The 20,981-nt window shown below is 33.0% G+C and overlaps 4 protein-coding genes across 4 annotated transcripts in view; 1 reads left to right on the forward strand and 3 right to left on the reverse strand.

Annotated features, from left to right (window-relative positions):
* Nucleotides 1-2,997: 2,997 nt before the first annotated feature.
* Nucleotides 2,998-3,913, reverse strand: LOC127901374 (probable disease resistance protein At5g66910). Its single transcript, XM_052438524.1, has one exon. The coding sequence runs from the start codon at nt 3,625-3,627 to the stop codon at nt 3,241-3,243; it is 387 nt and encodes a 128-aa protein (XP_052294484.1). The 5' UTR covers nt 3,628-3,913; the 3' UTR covers nt 2,998-3,240.
* Nucleotides 3,914-8,280: 4,367 nt separating this feature from the next.
* LOC102615033 (germin-like protein subfamily 1 member 17) lies at nt 8,281-9,342 on the reverse strand. The gene is made up of 2 exons (XM_052438523.1): nt 9,123-9,342; nt 8,281-9,002 (listed from the first exon to the last, which is right to left on the reverse strand). The coding sequence occupies exons 1-2, from the start codon at nt 9,244-9,246 to the stop codon at nt 8,464-8,466; spliced, it is 663 nt and encodes a 220-aa protein (XP_052294483.1). The 5' UTR covers nt 9,247-9,342; the 3' UTR covers nt 8,281-8,463.
* Nucleotides 9,343-12,428: 3,086 nt separating this feature from the next.
* LOC127901373 (putative pentatricopeptide repeat-containing protein At1g53330) overlaps nt 12,429-20,981 on the forward strand; it is a 42,692-nt gene continuing 34,139 nt past the window's right edge. The window contains exon 1 of the mRNA XM_052438522.1: nt 12,429-13,774. Within this exon, the coding sequence (XP_052294482.1) occupies nt 12,934-13,629 (696 nt within the window). The 5' untranslated portion in view covers nt 12,429-12,933 and the 3' untranslated portion in view covers nt 13,630-13,774. The remainder of the gene's footprint in view (nt 13,775-20,981) is intronic.
* Nucleotides 14,013-15,079, reverse strand: LOC102613668 (germin-like protein subfamily 1 member 17). Its single transcript, XM_006477817.3, has 2 exons — nt 14,869-15,079; nt 14,013-14,748 (listed from the first exon to the last, which is right to left on the reverse strand). Exons 1-2 carry the CDS (start codon nt 14,990-14,992, stop codon nt 14,210-14,212), a joined length of 663 nt encoding a protein of 220 aa, XP_006477880.2. The 5' UTR covers nt 14,993-15,079; the 3' UTR covers nt 14,013-14,209.

A 20,981-nucleotide genomic window follows, 5' to 3' on the forward strand; every position in this document is an offset into this window, starting at 1 on the left:
TAAATGAAACGTAATTATTATTTCACTACCTTTACGTGTAAATGACATAAATTTGACAATCTAATAATTTATATGAGAATTGTGCTATAAATGTACTATGTTAATTTAATTAAAAAATAATAATCATACTAATAAAGTAGTAGTAGAAACAATGAGTTTGGCACAAATTAGAAAAATATTGAAGTTAAAGTAAATTCTTGATAATTTTACTTTATAAAGGTAAAATAGTCAATTTAAACTTATGTTAAAGCAATCTTTGTAGTCAAATATGCTAAAAAAATCTAAGTCACAAAAAAAGTGAATTAAGATAAATTTAATTAATTAATTCTCCAAAATTCTTCTCGATTTGAAAAGTTTTTAAAAAAATGCCACTTTTATAATTATATTTTTAAAATGGGGTGGATTTACAAAAAAAATGTGGAGTGGGGATATCATCGCTCCCAATTATATAATGTCACATTAGTTTATACAAAAATAATTTATATAAAATTTTTTAATTATAATGATCATCTTATTTCATTCATTATATATATATATATGGGGTCGTCTAGAGCTCGATCTATTGACTTGGTCATTGCATATTCTGGAATTAATCTTCCCTCCCAATTGGATCATGACTAGTTATTACCTCCACAAGCATCTACGCATTGACGTGAGGGGGAAAAAAAAAAAAAAACTAAAAGACAAATCATTTCTTTTTTTTTTTTGGGTTGGGGGGGGGGGGGGGGGGGGGGAGAATGTAGGAGTACGGGCAAAGCCCAAATTATTCGACTAGAACTCCTTAAAAACCACTAGCAAAAGTTAATTACTTATCTATACTTTTCAAAGTAATTAAAACACAAATCATTTACTTTAACTAATTGATCATATTATGCGTACATACTATTGCTCTATTGATTCTTATTCCTGATTTTGTCTCCATTTTTGTATGTCTATCGTTAGGCTAATTTATACTTAATAATTAGCTCAAGAGTTTTGTAACTATTCTCAGTTAATGTAGAATATTTTCCCTATCAACACTAATCTCTTTGGTTTGAAATTCCAGAAACTGACCATGAAGATTTTCAATTTGGAATCTCATCCATTTTACAAGAAGAAGAAGAAGAAGAAGAAGAAGAAGAAGAAGAAGAAGAGAATCATAACTTCCCTCACACAATTTTCCTCGGAGTGAGCCGCCTGTGGAATATCCATTTTCATTGATGAATCACACGTGCAGAGAATTTGGTGCTGAAATCTGAAACCATATATAAAGCGTACTAATCCAGTCATTCAATAATAATAATAGTAATAATAATAATAAATAAGTTAATTAACTATAAACTTTTTAAATAAGCATCGCAATGATTTCGAGATTGAGGTACTACTAAAAAGAGAGTAATATTATTCAATATTTAATTAAAGCCAACATGTAATTTTTCCTCAGATGAGAATTGGGAACCAATTTTCTATTTTTTTTTTAATTCGCCATCATGTACAAGTAGCATTTTTTTCCTCTTTTGACCAAGTGTACAAGTAGAATTAATCTTTAATACTGGAATGGGAAATAAAAATTAAAGATTAAGCTATGACCCGGTAATTTACTTGATTGATGACGGGTTGTGATACAACTCTGCAACTCAGAGTTTATATCATAGATTTACACTTTTCGAGTAAGTGCTGACTCCAGCAAAAAGAAGCAGAAAGAATTGAAATTAATTGAGAAACAAAGATAGCAGGAGAGACGGAGAGAGAAGAAGAAATATTTGCTGTTCCATTCCTTTGTATGACGTATTCCCCTCTACATATATCTTTTACCCCTCAACATTACACGTGTAACTAACCAACAACGTAATGATTCTTAAAAAAAATAGTCACAATAAAATAACAAAATCACAGCTGCCATCTTTCCCACTCTTTGTGCCTTCTCGAATATTCCTTAGGTAATGTAATCTTTGAGGTATGTTGGTGCCCTGCGCATACGAGCTGGACCTTTTATGTGCTCCTCAACCTCTGTATCAGGTTGAGTGTTGCAATTGGATTAAATTGCTCGACTAATTGTTCTTTTTAACTCTTTACAGAAACAGACATCCGCTCAGAATTTTTGAGCGGATGTGTACTTTCATGATACTGTAAATATTCTTTTCATATATACGTGACATTACGATCTTGATTCTTATCGTACTTGTATGTCATAATGATTTTAAATTTCACCATTTTATAAATTACATGATAGTGTTGATTTTTATCAATAAAATATTTACCTTGAAGATAATGGATGTGCAAAAATGGAGAGAAAATCGAGGACATGATCCAATTGAGTAATGACATGTGTACGCATAGTCAATTGGTTAAAGTAACGATTTGTCTTTTATTTATTTATTATCTTTTAGCATTTTTGTCCTCATTTTTGTTCTTTTCTACCTACTACTCTTTCTTTGAAGGTTTCAGGTTTCAACGTCGTTGCGTGGCAGTAGTTAACTACTAACTAGTCATGATTCAATTGGGAGAGAAGGTTAATTTCTAAGAATATGCAATGATGAAATCAATATGCCGAGTTCTAGACGAATGGATGTTATTGCTAATAGTTAATTAATCGAAACTTGCAGATCAATTTTTTTTATTTAATAATTTGAGAGGACAATATAACTTGCAGATGAAACGATCAAGTTAAATATTATCAAATGAGTTGACTGGGGTAGGTTGCATGTCATAAGTCCCATGCAGTATGCGTATGTTTAAATTTTTAAAAAATAAATTGAAAAAATCTATATCGATATTTTTTAATATAAAAAACTTTTTTTCCATATGCATTGCTTGCGTTGGAATCAACCGTAAACCGTAAACTGTCTTTCTCGCCACATTTTTCATAGTCATAGCATAATCTTCAGAGAATTCGACTAACGAAATGCATGCACGTCTGAGATTTAATTTAAGCCCATTTGGTAGTGAGGTAATGTGGCTTCTAAATGGAGTAAAAGTTACTTCTATCCAAAAAAAAGTTCATAGATGATTAGAAAAGATGATTGGTAAAAACAATTACTAATTAAGTATATACATTTTTGTTTAGAAACATAGATGAAATTAAAAAAAAACCACATGTAAAGAGACTAAAGGCTGATAAAAAGCCAAGAAAATAATGAACCATCATACCTTGCAGTGGTATACTATTAATTAATTATTTTTTTCTCTAACACCCACAGTGTCATAATTTAATTTGTTATTATTTTTTGTTTAAATATCAGCACTCACACGCCCCAACAGCTAGGCTGCGGCAACCCATCGGCTGGGCATAACAAAAGCTATACGTTGAAGGCGCTGGGTATCAAGCGCTTGTCCAACCTGGAGCACTCCGGAAAGCTCACGAAGAGAAGATTCCATATTCCGAAGCCTTTTTTCGTATTTCCTCTTCTTGTACAAGTTCCAGCGACGGATGCTTGAGCACTTTGAAACCAGAGCTTCCCCTTTCTTCAGCTGTTGAAGAAACAAACGAATGATCTCTTCTCTTTTATTAAAGTCCTCCAGCTCTTGATTTAACCTATCCATTTCTTTGATCGAAGGACTTAACAAGCTGATGGTGTTTTCAAGGCTGTTTAGGGCGTCTCTGAAGTTGCTGCACCTTGACTTTGATTCTTTAATGGCCACCGTCATCTCTTGAAACGCAACACCTAGAATGGCCCCTGCTAAGAGACTTCCCACTGCCGTTGCTGTTATGATCTGCTCTGTTAGCTTTCACAAAAATTAATACAAAACAATAAGGCAAGAAAACAAGTTGATACATGTACAATTGCAACAAATCCTTTGTATAGAAAATTAAGTCTTCAAAGATAACCAGATAAGTGAAGAATGGACCTATGTCAGTCAACCCGTTTTGATAATATTTAACTTGATCATCAAGTTTCAGTTAACGATTTTATTAAAAAATATAATACCAGGTCGTCTAGAGCTTTTGGTCTAGTTGATTCGATCATTGCATATTCTTGGGAATTAGTTTTCCCTTCCAATTGGATCATGACTAGTTATAACTTGTTATTAATTATTACCTCGACAAGGATACACGCATCAACGTGGAAAAAAAATTAATTAACTAAAGTACAAACCTCGCTTTTTAAATCCTCCAGAAAGGTAGCAGGTAAGTGGACCAAGTCAAATTAATGAACTTAAACTCTTTGAAACCACTTGGTCAAGCAAAAATTAATTACTTATTAATGTTTTTGAAAAATAATTAAAAGACAAATTAATTGATCATAATATATACCCATGTCATTACTCTATTGGTTTGTGTTTCCGATTTTGTCTTCAATGTTTTAATGTCTGTTATAGCGCTAACTCATATTTAAAAGTTAATTTAAAAGTTTTGTAACTATTCTCAGCTGATGCAGAATATTTTTCGTTTAACAATAATTTTTTTTTATTTGAAGTTCTACAAACCGACCTTCACGTTTCTCAATTTGAATCTCATCCATTTACCAAGAGAAAAAGAAAAATAATAATAATAATAATCATCATCTCGAATCATAACTTCCTTCACGATTTTCCTGGGATTGAGCCGCCTGTAAAACATCCATTTTCATTGATGAATTCAACTTGCAGAGACTTTAGTGACTGAGACCATCATAAAGTGTAATATTATTCAGTATTTAATTAAGTTCAATATGTAAATTTTCTTTGATGAAACTGGGAAGGTTTCTCAATTTATTTATGTGCCCGTCGTGTACAAGTAACAATCTTTTGTTTTTAACCAAGTGCACAAGTATCATTAATCTTTGAGTTAGGCATCCTAACATCTAAATCTCAATTTAAGTCTTAATTGATGTAACATTCATCCATTAGATAGTAGTTGTTAGACCAAAATATGAAAGGCCCAAACCCACAAAAAATATAGGCCCAATAAAATTATTCTATATAAAATAACTCAAGTCTGTTCTCTATAAGAACGACCTAGGTCCATTCTTTACAAAGAACGACCTAGGTCCATTCCTCACAAAGAACGACCTAGGTCCATTCCTCACAAAGAACGACCTAGGTCCATTCCTCACAAAAAACGACATAGACACTTAGAAAATATTTCTAAGTAAAACGCCCAAAGGGCGAGTCTTCAACAAAGTGTCAAAGACATGATTTAACAAAGAACGACCTAGGTCTATTCTTGACAAAGAACGACCTAGGTCTATTCTTGACAAAGAACGACCTAGGTCCATTCCTCACAAAGAGCGACCTAGGTCCATTCCTCGCAAAAAATGACCTAGGCACTTAGAAAATATTTCTTAATACGCCTAAAGGGCAAGGCTTTGGCAAAATATCGAAGGCATGATTTAACAAAGAACGACCTAGGTCCATTCCTCCTAAAGAGCGACATAGGTCCATTCATCACAAAAAATGACCTAGATACTTCAAAAATATTTCTAAATAAGAGCACACGAGCTACTTGAAATGGGCCTACGGGAAAATACACATTCTACGGAATGGGCTTACGGGCAAATACACACTCTACGGAATGCGCCTCCGGGCAAATACACATTCTACGGAATGCGCCTACAGACAAATACACATTCTAAGGAATGGGCCTCCGGGCAAATACACATTCTACGGAATGGGCCTATGGGCAAATACACATTCTACGGAATGCGCCTCTGGGCAAATACACATTCTACGGAATGCGCCTACGGACAAATACACATTCTAAGGAATGGGCCTCCGGGCAAATACACATTCTACGGAATGGGCCTATGGGCAAATACACATTCTACGGATTGCGCCTACGGGCAAATACACATTCTACGGAATGCGCCTCCGGACAAATACACATTCTAAGGAATGGGCCTCCGGGTAAATACACATTCTACGGAATGGGCCTACGGGAAAATACACATTCTACGGAATGCGTCTACGGGCAAATATACATTCTACAAAATGAACATATGGGCAAATATATGCATTTTACGGAATGCACCTACAGCCAGAATGCACTTACGGGCAAAATGTTGCAAAATCAATCCTCTTTGTAAGGAACCAATATAAGTGCCGAATTTAAGTTAAAGTCCATTAAAGGTTAACAGCCCAAAAACATGACAAATGTCCAAAGATTACTTGTCATGAACAAGCTTGACACATAATAACATGTGTCTTTATGCATGAGTTTTGCAGACACTTGTCACTAAGACAATGCCACGTGCATGATGGCACCTCCACCTCAGGGATCAAATTGTCTATATAAAGACCAAGACTCCCCATTTGAAGAGAGGAGAAAAAGGGTAAGGAAATGTTGTCCTTCTCTCTCTAAATTCTCTCTTTACAATCAAATTTAAAAGGCTGACTTGAGCGTCGGAGGATTATTGCCGGCAACCCCGGCACCCTTTGACAATTTCATTTCTTTTGCAGAACAATTAACGACAAGGAGATATGTAATTTGAGACACTCGCCTCAAAGAAAAAATAAGCCACAGAACTCGATTTAGAAGAAAGCCCGAAACACAAATCAATCGCTGCACATTGAGCAAAAATTTTGCATCAACAGTAGTTAAAGAAGTTTACAAGTTATGAAATCCATTATCTAATAAATAAATGACACATGAAATTTTGGAATCTCTAAGATTATTGAATAAAAATTAAAATTAGCAATGACCCGATGATTTATTTGATTGCATGATAGGTTGAATGTTTCAATTGAGTTTTAATCACGTAACTGCTTGTTCTCGTTAATACTTTACTTATATTTATATATATGAAAATGCTTAAAAGAGGACATAAAATATTGGGCGGACAAGTTCTTTGGGTATTGTAAAATATTATTTTCATACATGTATGACATAATGATCTTGATTCTTGTCATATGTATATACGTTAATGATTTTAATTCTTGCCATTTTATATATGAATGAATGAATCACATAATAGTCTTGATTACACTGTCAATATTTAAGAAAATGATTACACTCTTATATTTAAGAAAATCAAGATTATGTGTGTACAATTTTTTTGAAAACGAAATTATTATCTTAACTGTGCAAAAGGAAAATGTGATACTTGTGAGATATGTGATGTATCTCCGGTATTTACTTAAGAGACAAAGTTTAATGCTTAGCACACTATTGTCTTGTAAATGCTTTGAAATACACTGACTAATTAAAGGTTAAAATCGAAAGATACCTTTTTGTATGTATAAGTTGATCATTAATAAATCTGAAAAATATTACAATCTAGTGGGGATTGTAAGAGAGATTGTAACATTTTTAATCTTTGGTTTGATATTCTGGACAAAAACGGTTTGCCGTTTATGGAGAAAACGGCTAACCGTTTAACTCCAGAGAGCATGTTTTATGGTCTAGAGAAAACGGCTCACTGTTTATGGAGAAAACGGCTAACCGTTTAACTCCAGAGAGCATGTTTTATGGTCTAGAGAAAACGGCTCACCGGTTGTTGAGAAAACGGTTGACCGTTTATGTACAGAGAGCAACGTATTTGACATTCTAGAATAAAACGGCTCACCGTTTATTGAGAAAACGGTTAACCGTTTATTTCCAGAAAGGCGTCAACTAGAAACGGTTGACAAGCTTGAAAATTTCAAGTGTTAATCGTTGCAAATTCAAACCAAAAGAGTTTTTTGAAGAAGTACCATTTCGAATGGTTGCATTCTTTTGAATTAACATCTTCTTCATAAAAGAAATATACATATTTTGGAAATGATCATCAGATTTTGCAGGTTTCATATATGTTCTGGAAATACAATCTTATTTGCTAGAGATTGCATTCAGGATTTGATATATCTTGGGGGTAATTTGCCATTAATACTCTATAGCAAACTAAGATTGGAAATGGCAAATTAAACCTTAAAGGAAAGTGTGCAAACACGTCTCAAATCCTAAAAAATTTTTTTTGTTCTTTGCCTCCATAATCTTATTCAAACATTAACATTATTAGGTTCAGTGTGAGAGCAACGGCAGTTGTGGATGGTTTGTGCAGTAATTTTTCATGGGTGACCTTCATTTTGGCCTATCATGTCAGTCAGATCTTCATTTTGGCCTATCATGTCAGTCAGATGTTTCATAATGCTCAAAAACATTATGAACGATTCTCAGGTACGTGTAAGAGGTTAGCCAGCGTAGATTTGGCCAGCTCATTGATTATCTTGTCTTTTAGTATAACCCAGAACTTTATATAATTTCGTCTTTTGTGAGACCTTCTTCTGCTAATCTATATATAATTTGAAAATCTCCCCCGATAAGGCCATCTAGCTCGACGCAGCCAAGAACTTAATTATTTGTGGGCCCCCAGGAAAAAAAAATCCGAGATCAGATAAGAGATCATTGATCACATTGAAAAAAAAATACATTATTTAATTAAGGGTTCATTAGGAAATCAAACAAAGCTGACTTGAGAGAGGTACACATGTACGTATCTCTTTATTACATCAAAACTAACCGATAATGACAATAATTAGAACGAGAAACATGTATAAATGGCAAGATTATTCAAACAAGCTACACATTTAGAACTTGGCCTCAAGATCTTTCACCACATCTGCGTCCAACTGGAATGCCTTTGAAAGAAAATCAGGATTGATTGGAGGATTGGCTCCGAAGACCGAGTTTGCCATGGTAATGACACCAGGATTCTGGCTGCTTAGAGCGGCGATGGCAACTGCATTTGTTTTTCCAATGTTGAACTGGAAGTGAATCAAACCAATTGGAAACACGAAAGCATCTCCCTTTTTCAGAACTTTTGCAATGAGTGTGTTGTTTAGCTGGTTTGATGTCACAAAACCAACATAAAGTGTTCCTTCCAAAACCGTCAGGATTTCAGTGGCACGAGGGTGAGTGTGAGGAGGGTTTTGGCCATAGGGTGCATAGTCAATACGGACTGCTGATATTCCGAGAGTGTTGAGTCCTGGAATTTGGTCAACATTTGCATTTTTTACACTGAAGCCAAGTCGGTTTGCTGTGTTCCCAGGCTTGTCTAGCCCTGATAAGAAGAAATCTCCTGGCCTGGCAAGCTTGGGGTCCTTGCAGAACTTCCCGTTGACAAAGACTGCGTCCAAGAATTCAGAATATTAATTAGTAAGGTGAATTTGAGACCAACGTACACGTATACATAAACAAGTTTAAAAGATTTTTTAGGACAGAGAAAATTGAAGTGTAAAAAATATACCTGCGTTCTTGGGCTCATCAATGGCTACACAGATATCCTGAAGAGGACTAGGGTCAAAGGCAGAGGCCAATGAAGAAGCCAAAATCAAGAGAGCAAAACCTGTAAGAAATTGAACATTTCTCATTGTGTTTAATTAGCTAGCTAGCTTTGGGATCTCACTCTGTTTAATCTCTGAACTTATTCTTATTGGCTTAGTGCGAGGTGAGAAATGTTGCAAGGTTAGCAACCCTATTTATAGATGAGGATTTATTGAACCGGTCTTGTTTTCCCTGCTCGGAGCAGATCGATGAAGGCTTGCCAAGTCTTCAATTGTTCATCTGTGACTCTGTAAAAACTGAGGAAACTTGTCATCTCAGTACATTTTCTTCTTCATTTGCTTACGTCAACACATTGTTTTTGAAATACTGAGTCATGACAATCTATTTGTATATTATTACATTATCTAAAAATTTCATTGACAAACTCCAACTTCCAGAATAGTGAATGTTCGTTTTGATTCTTTACTGTTTTTTATTATGTTTTAAGCAGGTGCGCAAATATTTTTAAGGCTGGGCCCTAAAAATTGAAATTTTCAGAACTACTCACTTTTTGTAGTTACATAGTGTGTGCCGTTGTAACTGATATGTCGCTAATCGTTTTTTATAATGTGTTGGATATTAATTGAATTTTATTTTATTTTATTTTATCTTTATCAAACAGGAATCTAAACTTATTAATTATTATAGTGCATTATTTGTTATATTTTAAATTTTTGAAAGTAAATCAACCACATAATTCACAACGGCAGACTTGAATGTTACCTAAATGAGTCCGAAGGGAGGTTTTATCATTAAGCCATTGAGTGGGATTAGAGTCTTGGTTAAATAACAACGACTAATTCTTAATGAAGTGGTTACGTGCTGCAAAATTTTCTACCGTCAAGTATTATGTGCCGATCTGTCATAATCATCATTACAAGAAAGAACCTAATCCAACTCTTCACATCTACGAATCCTATCTAGTTGAATTACGTAATGCCACGTACTATACAAAATTCTTACTCATACTTTTTCCAATTGAAGAAAACTAAAATGAGTGATGACGATAGTAATGTTTTCCCTACTATATTTTTAACCTTTATGATAAGTTTATTACAGTACTGGCTAAGTTTTGAAAAATGTTATAAAAATACTCCAAATGAAATTTAGAAGTTCGAAATAGCAGAATTTGGTAAGACTTCGACGGACATCTCGGAGGCCCTTTTTTAATCTTTCATTGCGGTTTTCAAAACAATATATTATACTCACAAATCTAACGTATCTCCAGCCCAAAAAAATATACAACCGTATCAAAGTCAGCACTAGCTACACAATGTCTTACATCATGCAATATTCGAACAAATCCAAAAGATCTTATCAATTGAATCAATGAACAGAGAAAAAAAATGAGTTTAAACTGTTGAATATACATGCAAAATTCTAGGAATTTGCCGCCAGCAATAGGAGAATTAATTATCAAGCAAGCATGAATGAAATTAATCCAGTTCTTACTAGCTACATTATGGGCCGCCGGCTACGCAGTGCATAAGTACCTAACCCAAATTATAACTTTTCAAAATTTTAAAATTGCTGACTTGAGCTACTAGCTAATTAAACTTAGCACTTTAGCCTCACGCCTCTCCTTTATGAAAGCGCGCGCGCGCGCGCACACACACACATATATATATACATGCACCAATTTTCTAACTTAAACTCATCCTCAAAATTATAGTATATATCTAAACTTGTTCCACGTGAACCTACATTAATGGGTCGTTTCAACTCTCTTATTTTGATCGTTGTCCTCTGTGCTTTAGTTTTCAATTCACCATCTTTATTTTTCAATCCATTTTGGTTAATTATTTAGTGTATGCACATGCATGTGGATTACTATTGTAAAAACCAGGTATTTATTTAATAAAGAGCCATTAGTAGTGGGGAAATTTTCTTATATAGCCACTTTCAAAAATTCATTATCAAAACTAGCTATAGAACAAAAGTTCTTAAAATAATAATCACTCACACTTTTTATGAACTAAATTACCCCTCCCCAAAGCTCCTCTCTCATTTCATGCCAACAACTAAATACAAACCATTTTACCTCAACAGCTAAATACAAACTCCATAAAACTCCTCTCATTTGACTTCTCAAACTCCCTCCAACAACTAAACACTAAACTACTTCGATTTCATATGCATCACACAACAATTGTTAACTAACATTGAAGACTGTTAGCCTAAAGGACTACACATATTATAATTTTGATGATAACAAACATGTGTCTTAAGTGATATGATAAATATTGTATTTCACATATTCACTACTTCTTGAAGGATGATATTTATGTAAGTGAATCAACTGAAATCAAGCTCAAGGCACTCAATAAACAACGGCTTGATCAAGAACAAAGTTTACCTCAACAAAATCAAGCTCAAGGCACTCAATACATTAATGATTTTATGGTGTATTTACTTGAGGGTTTAATAAATGCGAATGAAGAAATAAGAACGAAACCCCATGTTTACTTAGCAAAATGTAATTTGAGATTGAGAATAAAATGTGTGGGTTTCACAAAATTTGAGAATAAGGAATGAGAATTCCATTTCCATGGGCGGTTAGGAATGGGAATTCCTATTCCTTAAACTGACTTTTGTATCTCTCTAATGTTTTTATATTTTCTGAATTACTCTCATTCAAATTTAAATTAATTTTATTATTTTAAATGTCATTATTATTATTAAATTTTATTAAAATTATTCTTTTAGTTATTATTAATTATTATTATTAATATTAGCATTATTAACATTTATTATTATTATTAATTTATTTTTTAATTAATATCATTTTTATAATAATATTTATAGATGTATCTAATTAATGAAAATTATATTATTTAATACTATGAGTATTTTGGTAAATTGATTCTCATTCTCATTTATTTTGCCAAGTAAATACATCAATGATATTCCAGTACATTTTATTCCCATTTATTTTTGTGAAGTAAACATTGGAATCTCATTCTCATTTCTCATTCTTCATTCCCATTTCAGCCAATTCTTATTCCTATCTCATTTTCATTCCACTTTATTCTCATTCCATGAAGTAAACGCAACATTACTTCTTGCCATTTTATATATGAATGAATGAATCACATAATAGTCTTGATTATGCTGTCAATATTTAAGAAAATGATTACGCTATTATATTTAAGAAAATCAAGATTATGTGTGTACAATTTTTTTGAAAACAAAATTATTATCCTAACTGTGCATAAAGAAAATGCGATATTTGTGAGATAAAAGAGTCTCTCAAACTTTGTGATCGACTAATAAACATTTAAAACATATGACCAAACAAGCAGTCAAAAATAATTAACTGCGTTTTCAAGTTTCAGTACCCCATCTAAAAAAACTACATGAATAAAGCAAAACCCACATCTCCCTTCTGGCTCGCCTCTCTTCTTCGCCTCCAAAAGACCCGAAACTCGCTCTGCAACTCTTCAAAAACCCTAATCCTAACCCCAACGACACTGAAGCCCCTCCAACGACAATCTCCTTCACTACGACCTTATCATCACTAAGCTTGGCCGAGCCAAGATGTTTGACGAAATGCAGCAAATCCTTCGCCAGCTCAAACATGACACCAGTGTCATTCCCGAGGAAATAATTTTCTGCAATGTTATTAGCTTTTATGGACGTGCGCGATTACTCGAACACGCACTCCAGGTGTTTGATGAAATGTCGAGTTTTAAAGTTCAAGGACGGTCAAATCTTTCAACACGTTGTTGAATGCAATGTTAACGTGCGGAAAGCTTGATAGAATGAAGGATTTGTTTCAAATTATGGAGAAATATGTTGGCCCAGATGCTTGTAGTTATAATATATTGATGCACGGTTGCGTTGTAAGTCGGAGATTAGAGGACGCGTGGAAGGTGTTTGATGAAACGCTTAAAAGAAGATTGCAGCCAACACTGGTGACATTTGGGACGTTAATTTATGGTCTTTGTTTGGAGTTGAGGGTAGATGAGGCATTAAAGTTGAAGGAGGATATGATGAGAGTGTATAATGTGAAGCCTGATGGACAAGTCTTTGCGTCATTGATAAAAGGGCTTTGTGCGGTTGGTGAGTTGAGTTTGGCACTTGGGTTTAAAGAAGAGATAGTGAGAAATAAGATTGAATTGGATGCGGGTATTTATTCTACATTGATAAATGCGCTTTTTACGGCGGGAAGGAATAATGAAGTTCCTGGGATTTTAAAGGAAATGAAGGAGGGTGGGTGCAAACCGAATTCTGTGACATTTAATGCATTGATCAGTGGGTTTTGTAAAGATAAGGATTTTGAAGCAGCGTTTACAATTTTGGATGAAATGGGGCATAAAGGGTGTAAGGCAAATCCTATTAGTTATAATGTAATACTTGGGGGGCTTTGTAAGGACGGAAAATGCAATGAAGCAAAAGACTTGTTTGAGGATATGCCTTGTGTCCTATAGGATACTTTTTGATGGGCTATGCGTTGGGATGCAGTTCGGGGAAGCTGCTTTAATTTTGGATGAGATGATTTTTAAGGGTTTTGTATCTCGTTCTGCTCGTATACATTCATTTGTTGGTCATATGTGTGACATAGGGAATGTGGAGGTTCTGTGGACAGTTTTGAATGCCCTGATTAAGGGGAACGTTATTGATTTTGACACATGGAGAACTGTGATTTCTAAGATGTGCAAGGATGACATGCTCTTGAATGCATCTCAACTTGTTGAATCCTTGATTGCAAGTGCGAACACATCTGCTAGTTGCTAGACGTGAATCTTTCTATCAGTCTACATGTTCACCAATCACCGTGTTAAAAAATAATGATAATAATAATAATCCGAGATCAGATAAGAGATCATTGATCACATTGAACGAAAAATACATTATTTAATTACGGGTTAATTAGGAAATCAAACAAAGCTGACTTGAGAGAGGTACACATGTACGAATCTCTTTATTACATCAAAACTAACTGATAATGACCATAATTGGAACGAGAAACATATATAAATGGCAAGATTATTCAAATAAGCTACACATTTAGAACTTAGCCTCAAGATCTTTCACCACATCTACGTCCAACTGGAATGCCTTGGAAAGAAAATCAGGATTGATTGGAGGATTGGCTCCGAAGACCGAGTTTGCAATGGTAATGACACCAGGATTCTGGCTGCTTAGAGCAGCGATGGCAACTGCATTTGTTTTTCCAATGTTGAACTGGAAGTGAATCAAACCAATTGGAAACACGAAAACATCTCCCTTTTTCAGAACTTTTGCAACGAGTGTGTTGTTTAGCTGGTTTGATGTCACAAAACCGACATAAAGTGTTCCTTCCAAGACCGTCAGGATTTCAGTGGCACGAGGGTGAGTGTGAGGAGGGTTTTGGCCATAGGGTGCATAGTCTATACGGACTGCTGATATTCCGAGAGTGTTGAGTCCCGGAATTTGCTCAACATTTGCATTTTTTACACTGAAACCAAGTCGGTTTGCTGTGTTTCCAGGCTTGTCTAGCCCTGATAAGAAGAAATCTCCTGGCCTGGCAAGCTTGGGGTCCTTGCAGAACTTCCCGTTGACAAAGACTGCGTCCAAGAATTCAGAATATTAATTAGTAAGGTGAATTTGAGATCAACGTACACGTATACATAAACAAGTTTAAAAGATTTTTTAGGACAGAGAAAATTAAAGTGTAAAAAATATACCTGCGTTCTTGGGCTCATCAATGGCTACACAGATATCCTGAAGAGGACTAGGGTCAAAGGCAGAGGCCAATGAAGAAGCCAAAATCAGGAGAGCAAAACCTGTAAGAAATTGAACATTTCTCATTGTGTTTAATTAGCTAGCTAGCTTTGGGATCTCACTCTGTTTAATCTCTGAACTTATTCTTATTGGTTTAGTGCGAGGTGAGAAATGTTGCAAGGTTAGCAACCCTATTTATAGATGAGGATTTATTGAACCGGTCTTGTTTTCCCTGCTCGAGCAGATCAATGAAGGCTTGCCAAGTCTTCAATTGTTCATCTGTGACTCTGTAAAAACTGAGGAAACTTGTCATCTCAGTACATTTTCTTCTTCGAATGCTTACATCAACAAATTGTTTTTGAATACTGAGTCATGGCAATCTATTTGTGTATTATTATATTAGCTAAAAATTTCATTGACAAACTCCAACTTCCAGAATAGTGAATGTTCGTTTTGATTCTTTACTGTTTTTCATTATGGTTTAAGCAGGTGCGCAAATATTTTTAAGGCTGGACCCTCAGAGGCCCAAAAATTGAAATTTTTAGAACTACTCACTTTTTGTAGTTACATAATGTGTGCCGTTGTAATTGATAGGTCACTAATTATTTTTTATAATGTGTTGGGTATTAATTGTCTTATTTTATTTTATTTTTATCTTTTATCAAACAGGAATCTAAAGTTATGATAGTGTAAACGTAGTTCAAGTGCATTATTTGTGAGATGGTATTTCCCTGTCTATCCGTGTAGTTCCGGGGCGTGGCGGTACCTAGATAGTACGTCATTGCCTGTCCGTTGAGGTCCGGATATGACGAGATTATTTCCCTGGGTACTTGTTTGGTGATGATTTTCAGATTTGTGAATTCTATATGATATTGTGATATGATGTCCATGGTTAGTAATCTGATTTCAATGTTTAATGATTTATTACTGGTTTTTCGCTTATGATTTAATGAAATCGTGTTTGGAAATGATATGATTATTTCTTTTAAAGTAAGAATTAATTTTCAAAACTACTATCCACTCACTGATCTCACTGAGTTTTAAACTCATCCCGTTTTTATTATATTTTCCCCCCCTCATCAGGAGGTTGCAGGTACACCAGACCGACCCAGTGACTATAAATATATTTTGAGTCTTGGCCACGTGATGATGTTAAAAGATATAGATGTTTTTGTTAGGACATCTTGGTCATCTTGTTCTTTTGGGATTGTATACTTTTGTTATATTATTCTTTTGATATTAATATTAGTTATAATATTATCTTTTGAGACTCTGGAGATATAAAACTTAGCATTTTGGTTGAGGATGTTGAGCACTGGAGTTTATTGTATATTGAATTGTAATAGGAGTGTTATATTCATATTTATAGATTGGGAGTGTTATATATATAAAGGAGACTCTGCCGAATTTTCAGCAAAATCTTTACGAATAGAATTATTATCAAGTCCGTTTTGATGAGAATAAATAGACTCGCCTGGGGGGATTCGGGGCGGTTCTTTACATTCTCCAAACTTAAGAGAGCAAAGAAGGCGTGTTGATGGCGATTCTTCTGCTTTAATATTGTAATTAATCATTAATTCTGACTGTCATTTCACAATCAAATTCATTCTCAAATTTACTTTTCGTTTGTGCGAGAGATATATTATTATTATACAAATGGGCATGTTTTACGACTTGTTTATTTTTATGATTTGAGGTAAATTTGCACAACTTTGTAATTCTTCATTGCTTATAAATTATTAAGTTTCTTTGGCAATTGTATAAGATAAAATTACGTTAGGGTATTTGTTATACAAGAGAAGAAGGTAAAATTACTTTTGCAAAATATTCATTTAATTTCAAAACTCTTTGTTGTTCTAAGATACACAGAACGTCCCTTTTTTTCCCATCTATCTCTTTTCTTTTGTTTTTATATACATCCGTAATGAGAATGGTTTTTTTTCCCTGTTTAATAAAAATAATTTTTTTTCAAATATAGTACTTTTTGTCCTAAGCTTAATGGTGATATTTTCATTTTCTTTTTCCTTTTAGAGATGATATTTGCAGTTTTCTCATCTTATGTGAGCTATTTGCTTTTGCTACTTTTTGCAGGGCTTTTGATGCTCCCGAAGCTTAAAGATTTTCTTGTTGGTTTGGTGATTAATTTGTCTCATCAACTTCATCTCCACGGTCTAACAGAAAGCTTGATGATTACAACACTCTTAGCTCTTGGGTCAAAAGTTTCTGGTCAAAAAGGAAATCTCAAGCATACATGTTCTTGTATGTACGACCATATATAAATTAACAGTTTCATCTACTGCTACATGTACGTTTCATAATATATATATTATAATATAATAATAGGCCAGCTTTTTTCTTCCAATACTTTAATTTATATCCAATCTACTGAAAATATTAAAGATCAGTCCATCCTATTTAATTAGCTGTACAAAGAAAAAAAAGTTTGATCAAAATTAAAGTTTTATCAATGCTGCCTCTATTTTCCATAATTTGTTGTACGGAGTAAATTGAATTATGTCAATCTTACCCAGGATAATACATAATAAAACAATTTATTTATTTTTTTAATAAAAACAAGTATAAGAACATAGCGATTTCGAGTAATTTTTTAAATACAAAGACCAACCAAGCATTTTGTCTGAGCCTTGGACCTGAGGAGGCATTTATCCAATTATTCCGCATGTAATTACATTCTTATAAATATATATTTTATGGAAAATTAATTAAGCACTATTTCTTTTTTTTTATTATTTGATTAAATATCCTAAATTTTATTAAAATCTGGAAAAATTATACAAGTCCTATGGTTTGATAGTATAACGTCATTACATTATCAAACCATATAACTCAATAGTTTTTTTGGATTATGACTTAATAATTTTTCAGACTAACAAATCCAAGATCCTGAATTGGAATATTTTTAAAATTATTTAATACCATAAGTTCTTTAATGGGTATACACACATATATTCTCCAAGATTCTGAACAAAGTAATGCTGCAGTTCAGGTTTTGAATGGTAATAAAAATGACCCGTCAGCAGATATAATCTGCAATCTGCATGCGAGCAAAAGGGACTTCAGACTGAGGTTTTGCTGCTAAAGCCTGAGATTTTAAATTGCTGCTTTTTGAATGTAATTACACTCTGTAACGGTTAGTTCGAGACCCAAAGGAGCTGCCAACTTTCTTATTATATATGTACATCTCCTTTTGTCTTTAATGACTTGAATTTGATTCCTCTCCCCTACTTTTTCGTTAAATCGAAGTAGGGGTTTCAATTTTAGACTGATATATTCTTTTAGTTTTAATTTTAATTATTAATTAATTATACATGAACATGATCGCTACTTGCTTGGTGCTTTGCTACCACAAATGAATGCATGTAAACTGGTTTTTAGTAATGTTGTGCCTTTGAAAATAATAAAACTGTTTGCTGTAAATACTTGTGCGGGTGGGTTTCATCACCTCAGTCCGATCATACATAAAAAACAGCCCTACGGGCTGGTCGATCAGTGGGGACCGATCATATATAAAAAAATTAAGGTGAGAATCACCAAATCAATCTATATGACTGTTTTTTATTAGTCGATCGCACCACCTCTAATCACTTCACCACACTGTGATGGTGAGACCGATCCACGCAAATTGAAGATTACACTAGTACATGTGCAAATAAAATTAAATTTTACTGTCTGAGGTGGATCTTCTTTGATTCCTTACAAATTCTCTCTTCATATTATCATTAACAATATAATCACAAGAAATAAAATATTGAAATCTATTTAATGATAAATTTCAATTAATATACAAAATTCAATCAATGAACCAAAAGGAACTGAAATATTTTTTTATACAAAAATTGTACGGCCAACAGAGTAACTTTTCAATTATATGGTTTACCAAAAATCTTTTTAAAACTTTCTCGTTATTTATAATTATTTAGAATCAAACTAAAACTCCCTCAAAGTTTTTTTTTTCAAGTTTTTATATAAAACAATAAAGACTAAATGTAAAAACAACTCAATTTTACTCGACGGTCATAAATTTATTTGTTTTTCTGAAAAAAAAAAAACTTACGATGAGAAGAAATATAACAGTAGTATAGTGGATAATCAAAATCTAAATTGCAGAGAAGCCGAGATCTATCGAAGGCATAAATGGTGGTTAGACAGGATGAAATGGTGATTCAAGCTGAAGACTATAGAAAATTATATAGATTGATTTGGGATTGGGATGAATTTTATTCATATATAATTAGTTTTCTGGAAGCAAAGCAATTGAAATACCGCTAGGATATGGCTGAAAAAAAAAAAAAGGCTATTTAATGGGGAATGCAAATTTTGTTGGAGTCTGCAGATTAGATTCTCAAAGATATAACAAGAAATTTGCTTTTATTATTATTAATAGTTAAAATGAGAAGGTGTTTGATGCATTTGCCAGAGTGTCCGACGAAATGCCGCAATGAAGCATTCTTACAGGAACACTCTTATTTGAATTCTACAGAGCGTTTGGGGTGCGTTTGGTACATGTATTGTATTATGTTGTATTGCATTATTTTAATGCATGTGTATTGTATTATATTGTATTGCATTAACACTGTATTATAATAATACTGTATAATGTTTGGTACTACACTGTACTGTAATAAATTTTTTGATTAATTTAAATTAAATATTATACTATATTATATTATATTAATATACTTAAATTGTATTAATATTTTATATTATTATTAATTTTAAATTAATATTATTCAAATTTATTCATATTTAACTATTTATTATTAGTTATAATAAATTATAAATTTATTAATAAATTATAATGTAAAAAATAATATAATATAATAATATTGAATAATAAATTACATGTTTATTAATCTATATTAATAATTATAATATAAAACTATAAAAATATAAAAATAATATTAAATTAAAAGTTATATTTAATAATAATAATAATTATTATTATTATAAAGCAAAACTCAAAAAGCAAGGCTCCAGCGACAGTTGCAAAAGCAAAAAGGGAGAAAGAGAAAAAAAAACAAAACAAGCAGCAGTTGCTGCATTAAGTTAAACCCGACTCAGCTAATGCGGCAACAGCCGCATTAGTTTGGGCTTTTAATGTGGTGGTCCTGTAGCTTTTTATTTGCCAAACATGGGCTTGTGTAAAATTAATACAATGAGGTGCTTTAATACAATAACCAAACAAGCCCTTGGTGTCTTAAGAACAGTCTTTGGATATGTTAGGCTTTTATTATTGGCATCATTGTGTCAATAATATTATTATTTATTTATTTCTTTTATTAGGAATTTGTTTCATTTTGTTAGAGATTTATCTAATCTTGAAAATTAGTTAAGATTAGATTACGTGAAATATTGAAAAATATTTTTGGAGGCATAAAAAAAGTAAGTTGACATGTAAGTAGGATTCCATATCAAAGTGTTCCAAAAAAAGATGACTACTACCTTGGTAAGGATAATAAGTATTTATGAAATATTGGACTCTTAAAAAAGTATATCCTAGTATTAAGTATTTATAAAATATTAGACCCTTAAGTAAGTATATCTTGATATTCTTCTGCTAGAGTTTAGGTGAAATGCTATTCCTATATAAAGAGAAGTGTTTTACTAATTTAACAATGAAGAAGACATATTGAATTTTATATTAGAGAAGCAACCAATGCAGGGAATAAGAAGAAACCTATTTGGCTACATGTAATGTTTCATATCTCTATGATATTTTAGTCTTCTTCATTAAGTCTTCATTGTATCAAGTCTTTTATTAGACATTCTTTATATTTACTTTAGTCTCCTCGGGACAAAGAGATCATTTGTTAGAGTCGAGGGGATCTCAAGGAAAACAGCAAACACAATTGAAGATGAGAGGTTTTTGCTAAATAAGCTTGACTAAGTTAGATATAATAATGTGGCAACAAGAGTAAGAGGGTGTTTGAGATTGTGTAAGAATCCAATAGGATGTAATTTTTTATATTATTTAGTGAAGTAACACTACTAGAAAAATGGGCTACCATGACAGAGAATATCTGTCATCCGACCCTGTTTATGACAGAGTTTCTAT

This window comes from Citrus sinensis, chromosome 3 (assembly GCF_022201045.2).
Source record: "Citrus sinensis cultivar Valencia sweet orange chromosome 3, DVS_A1.0, whole genome shotgun sequence".
In the NCBI taxonomy this organism is placed as follows: Eukaryota; Viridiplantae; Streptophyta; class Magnoliopsida; order Sapindales; family Rutaceae; genus Citrus; species Citrus sinensis.